Below are 6,398 nucleotides of genomic sequence, written 5' to 3'. Positions count from 1 at the left end.
TATCTCTCTGTAGTAGTATAGTATATATATATATATATATATTGTATGTATGTAGTATTTTATTATTTATTATATATATATATGTGTTTGTGTATGNGTGTAGTATATTTATTATATATATATATATATATATATATAGAAATATATATATATATATATGTATGTATGTATGTATGTCTATATATATGCATAAATATATATATATATATATATGTATATGTATATTTGTATGCATATATTTGTGTATGCATGGATGTATGGATATATTTGCGTATGCATGTATGTAGGTTTGTATGTTGGTATGTATGTATGCATGCATGCATACATGTATTCACGTATTTAATTTTATATGTATGTATGTATGTATTTATGCTTGCATTTTTTTATCTATCTATCGATCTATGGGTATATGAATGTATATATATATATAGGTATGTATGTATGTATGTATGTATGTATGGAAGTATGTACATATGTATATATATATATATGTGTGTGTGTGTGTGTACGTATGTATGTATGTAACTATATATCCGTTTCATTTTCAGTTTTCGTCTAGAAGCTGCTGTGTTCTGGAGGTGTATCACTAGAAATTCACATTATCTAGTACTGTCGACGTTTCGTTTCCATGACTTTAGATTCACTTTACATTGTGCACCATGCTTTTAACTCAAGGAAGGAGCGATAGAGAAACGAGATGCCTGGATTGAAATTCTTGTTCTTATGGATGGGGAGGAAACTCAAGGAGCTAGAAAGTCGTTGCTGAACGTTGTTGAATTTCTTCAGGTAAATAAATCTGTTATTCTATATCCTTCATAAAATAGAACTTTGTGGTATATTTGTATTTTTTTCTGAGAGTATACGTCCGTTTGGATTCAAATCTCATCTGCGCTTCTCCTTTTGGCGTTCTAAGCGCCAGTGCATAATACTTTCTGGCAAGTTGGCACTCTTCACGGAGACCTGAGATATAATGATAAAAATATATAATGTAAATTTGGTCACATTTTACCTGCAGGATTTGAATTTTCTCTTTACGTACATCATACATCATATTCACAAAACCTAACAAAATATGCATAGACAACTATATTATTTTACAGTAACATGCTCTCCCGTGTAGTACGCATATCTTTTGGTTGCGTTCGCGGTGCATTTCATTGCGCCAGAGCTCAGAATATGCTAAACACTTTTCCGAGTGATTATGTGCATCGGAAGATTGGGCCAAATGTAGATGTATTCGAAAGACAACCTAATACGCGCAAAATCTCGTCCACCATGCTACATTCAGTTATTCTCACGTGCAGCACTTATTTGTTTTGTTTTTGTTTTTGCGGAATTGTTCAGTGCGCCAGAGGCACTGAAGAGGCTAAAGATTTCTTTGAGTGCATTCTGTCCATCGGAGGTCTAGGTCAAGTAGAGGGAGCCCAGGCCATTGTCGACGCTTTGCAAGACGAGATGGTGAGTTATTGGTGGCCTTGTGGAACTTAAGATATCCTTTATGTAGCGTGGGGTAGGTTGGCAATTCTTGATGTCCGACAGGCCATGCGTTTGTACCACAGGGGATGCGTTTCATGTTTGAATGAGTGATGGACTTTTATTATGCTTGTGACCGCACAACAGCGTTGCAAACAACAAACACGACTGCAAGTATCTACCTACGTGACTGAGCCGCTGGAGAAAGTTCTGCGGGCAAACTGGGATTCGCCCAATCAGATCCTCAAATGCCCCTATGACTGGAGACAATGCACAAGCACACTAGTTCGCCATGGAAATGTCTTCTACTGCATTGTTGACTTGCATTCACAAATTCTTCGCAATGTTGCAGAGCTAGATTGAAATATCTCTGCATCCTCACATTCACTCAATTTGCTTGATATTTTGACAATCGCTAGGTTCACCACGCTCTGGAAGGGTTTGCAAATTCGCTGGAGAACCCTCGTAAGTACCATCTGGATTTTTTGTGTTTTAGCAGTCGTTGACACTGTGTTGACGCCCGTTTCATCTGGTCTCTGCGTGCGTGTGCTAAATAATCTACTTCTGAATGTATACTAGCCCTCAAGGGAATTTGGGATATTTTAGAATCAGAAATATTCTATGGCGGCCCCGTACTCTTTTCATCATCAAGAGCTCGTGCATGTTCTGTGTGGTGTGTAGTGCGCATATGCCTGTCGCATAAGTTCTGGATTGTGCGCTGTAGATAAAATTTTGCCTTGTTGAAGATCTACTTGTGCGATAGTAGTTTTTTCTTTAGTTTGTATGTATTTCCGTAATAAATGATAATAATTTTTCTATATATCATTCGAGTGAGAATTGGCGTTTGCTGTGGCTCTTTCCTTTTGGCGCGCGAACTGTAGTCGCGTAACAAGCTAGAAGCAAAATCTCGTTTTGACTTGTATTTGTCATATCTTGAGACTCATTGGTATTATCCACTATTCATATCACTGCAGAGAAAGAGAAGGTTACTTTTGCCATCGATACAGTGGTTTGTGCCTTCGAAGAACACAGGGGATCACAGTCGGCCGCCGCAAAGCTGTCAAATGTGCTAACACCGATGAGCGAAGTATGTTGGAGTATATACGTACAGTACTTCCAAGTAGAGGTCCATCGGTATAGCTGAATGCATCCAGCATAGTCCACCTTGCATTTTATTCGCGCAACAGAAGCGCGCCATCGTGTGCCTGATCGTCGTACTCATACGAGATTAACTTGTCATACTCTGAGCGCATATTATCTTCAACCCGCTTACGTATTCACCTTATTGGTATTAAACAGGAAGAGGGCATGCTATCAGCGATTCTCAACCAATTAGAATACAATTTCGAGGCGTCGGGTGAAGACCTCATCAACATCGCCATCAAGTACGTCGTTGTGACATTTCAGTGATTCTAATATATGATTTTCCACAGCATCCTGATGGATTTGGTTATCGCGTCGTACACATATATGGGTTTTGTGATACATTCTTCGCAGCGCATGTGGCGGTTCGAGAATGTGCTTGAAATCATAACCACTAAATGAACAATCGCCGGACACACAGACACGCTCCTAACTCAGCTTTTTCTTGCGGTTGTATGAAATCTGTAGGGATCCCATGAATTTTTCCCAAAAATTGATTAAACAAGTTTTATGGCCTGTATTATCCGAACGACTGAATCGCATCGAGGTACCAGGTATATAATATAAGTATCAGGAGAACACAGCTTATTGACTCCGACAGCGTGTGTTGCTTTTTTACCTATTGTTTGTTCTGTTCTAATAGTACCAGTAGTGTGAAGGCGAATGCAGCGATAGGCACGGGAAGTTGGCTTTATATAATTTGAAAGGTGTAGATGGATCGCTGGAGAACGTATTGTTACACTTTGAATAGCCATTGCTACCCGGTGACTGTGGTGTCAGCGATAGAGTTGTGTATATGTGATGCTAGACCTTTTAAATTGGTACCTGTGGCGCAACGTAGACTGGATAGTGAATCTGTCATTACAACCGCTTTCGTTTTTCTTTCTTCCATAAATCCATCCTTGTTAAATGTGATACGAGACATATCTGTTCTAATGTCCCTGTTGATAAAAAAGAACTGAGGTTTTCTTCATGGCACCCAGCTGTTCATCCTACCCGCGGAGGGCTTTTGCATATGTAGTCTTGGTTTTAGTTTTAACTGAGCGTCGTGCCTTCATCCTTCACCCGTTTCAGATGTTTCAGAGAAGAGTGGCAAGGATCTATATGAAGTGTCTGATATTGTGATCCACGTCACATCCATGCCAAAGGTATGCAGGTCGAAGTGCTTGAAGCAGGACGACACATGCATCAATACTGTATGCATTTGTATATCGACCTCGCAGAAGGATATCCATAACCGTGGTTATGCCGCGAATATCAATTATATAGGAACTATACAGCCCGTTACTTATCGATGAAAGAAGTGTCACGTTCTTTGTGTATCTTAGCGATGTGCGACGTATTGAGCCTATCGCCATTCGCAGTGTGTTTCGGGGGCGCACATACAGATGATATGCCTAGCGCACAAATGCGTCACTAGTGATGTGCTCATAATCAAGTTCGAACATTACTTTACCAGGCTGTGTGGTAAATCTTATGCTCATTCAACTTGACTTTTTCTTGTATGTGTAGATACAGTCATTAATTTTTGCCAACATCATTGTCAATACTCTCGCTTTTGTGTGAGATCAAGATCCGCACAAGTTGGCCCGTCACCAATCGTATTCCTTACCCATTCTCTACTTTACATCGTATGTCTATCCCGACTACGAACACAGATCATCAAAATAGCAATCGAATCAGAAATAGAGTTGCATGTCGACGACAATAACGAAATACAAAACGGAGGTAGGTATACTGTTTGCGAATTTAAATTAGGAAAGGTAGTTGAAAGTAGACACAAGACCGAAAAGCTTTACAATTTGGCACGCATTTGCTTTCACCAATCTACTGAGATGTAGCTTCAATTGCTCCCTGACAGGTACTTATATGGTGACAACGATATCAGCCAACAACATCGCAGCTAGGTATGTCATTTTCATATGTGAAGAAATGCATGCAACAGTGTCTAAGCATGTTTACACAACTAGTGAGCAACATGCATATGTTTGATGCTCTGTATGCATACATAACTATCCGGGTTACCAGTACTGGATATGTTTATATACGTGTGTGATTACGGGTGTGTAGTGCGGAGTTACTATAGCAAATTCCGCTCGTGTGTGCTCACATCTAAGACAACTGTTATCACCAGTTTCTTTCCCTCGCTGTCTTGGTAGGATAATCCGGGTTACAATACAATGAAGAGGAAAACACGGTCAGAGAAATTTGTAAAAGTGTGCTTGTGACTGACCGTTCCGATTAATTGGTTCCTTTGTACTATACACAGATCAGACGTGATGGCTTTCAATATCGATAAGAAATCATGGCCATCGTTCAATAGCCAGGGCGATTTAGACGTTGAAATCAAACAACCGGGGTTCGACATGACAATTGGAATACTGGTCGAACAACCACCAGGCACGTGTTTAGTGTGTATGTGCTGACATTTGCTATTATTGACTTACTATCAATGTGCTCAGTTCTATGATCGACACGGTTATGATCTTCTTCCATGGTGTATAACCCTCGGCGCATTGAGTCTCTTGCTCAGGTGAAGCTGTTGTTGCGATGTTTCTCTGTTTGTCACCAAGCATGGTGGTTATCGTTATTTCTTAACCTTGACATAGAACCGTGTGCAGACTCTTCTCAAGCTTGGTGAACCATACTCTTAATACTAATAGCCACCTGTTCCAAACCATCCGCTACATAGGAGACGAAGATCAGGCTGCGCAATTTGCAGCGGGTGAAGTACAGTGTAATTTGCAGAGCTTCAATATGAACTTTCACAAGAATGCAAAGAACGAGTGGTTACTTAACACTGCAAGTAGGTATGTTGAATGTTTTGATATTGCTGTCAGCCATGTAGTGGGATTCGATGCTTGTCTTGCAGACTTGTCGAAAATTATTTGAACGAGCTTTGTCGTAACCTGTGTCTAACACTTCGTTGCAGAGATCGAAGCACAATAGCCTATGAAGATTCACAGATTTGGTTGAAAAATAACCAGCCAGACAAAAAGGGTCATATACATTTGTACTAGTAGAGGTCAGGCTTATACTTGCGCTCACCGTTTTTCTATTACATTTCTGATATTAATGACTACGCTTAGCTATCTTGTAGTATGTTGGACAAGATTGTTTTGATACTTTTTCCAACGCTGTACCAAGTAGAGGTCAGGCTTCACTTGCACTCGCCGGTTTTCCATTACACCCTGCTCGAGGGGTATACAAGGAATAATTCTGCATGGAGATTTTACTGCTATTTTGTAGTATTTTGGGCAAAAATGGGTTGATACATTTTCCAACGCTGTATGAACACGCCTAGCTGGTTGACTGCTTGATTTCGTGATCTGTTTCAGGTGGTTTAACCCCGCTTTGAGAAAGGCGATTGCCACTGCTGTGTCTGGCCAGTTAAAATCGCTGATGAATGAGGCTTTCGTTACTTTCTCTAAACTGTTGACGGCACAGCAAGCACTGGTAAAACGGGTAAAGGAGCGAAAAGCAGAGATGGTCTTGGCACAGGCTGTGGAATTGGGCCAGGTGTAGAGGTCGGCGTCGGGACAAGTTCCTATAGATAACTTAGCTAAAGTGTATAGGATAAGGAGCAGCGTTTAAGCGTTGGTGCATGATTGTGAAATATTTTAAATGGGTCAAAGATGGAGCATGCAACGGTAAGCAGACATGCTCAGTCTATTGCAAGAGGGATCAAGATTCAGGTCCTGAATATCTTCTACCCTCTATGGAAGAGATTAAACTAAAAAATCTAGTCGAATTCGCTATGAAAGTAAATATGTATATACATA

General features: G+C 40.2%; 1 protein-coding gene across 1 annotated transcript in view; it reads left to right on the top strand.

Moving 5' to 3' along the window:
• Positions 1-6,367, top strand: part of SARC_08764 (hypothetical protein) — a 7,111-nt gene extending 744 nt beyond the window's left edge. The window contains exons 2-13 of the mRNA XM_014297242.1: positions 676-786; positions 1,345-1,458; positions 1,893-1,938; positions 2,448-2,560; positions 2,773-2,858; positions 3,085-3,170; positions 3,691-3,764; positions 4,275-4,344; positions 4,478-4,523; positions 4,886-5,016; positions 5,309-5,426; positions 5,955-6,367. Of these exons, the coding sequence (XP_014152717.1) occupies positions 676-786; positions 1,345-1,458; positions 1,893-1,938; positions 2,448-2,560; positions 2,773-2,858; positions 3,085-3,170; positions 3,691-3,764; positions 4,275-4,344; positions 4,478-4,523; positions 4,886-5,016; positions 5,309-5,426; positions 5,955-6,141 (1,182 nt within the window). The 3' untranslated portion in view covers positions 6,142-6,367. The remainder of the gene's footprint in view (positions 1-675; positions 787-1,344; positions 1,459-1,892; positions 1,939-2,447; positions 2,561-2,772; positions 2,859-3,084; positions 3,171-3,690; positions 3,765-4,274; positions 4,345-4,477; positions 4,524-4,885; positions 5,017-5,308; positions 5,427-5,954) is intronic.
• Positions 6,368-6,398: the final 31 nt, after the last annotated feature.

The sequence above is a fragment of the Sphaeroforma arctica genome (genome assembly GCF_001186125.1).
Source record: "Sphaeroforma arctica JP610 unplaced genomic scaffold supercont1.823, whole genome shotgun sequence".
NCBI lineage: Eukaryota > Ichthyosporea > Ichthyophonida > Sphaeroforma > Sphaeroforma arctica.
The sequence above is the reverse complement of the archived record's forward strand: the minus strand, read 5'-3'. Positions and strand labels throughout refer to the sequence as shown.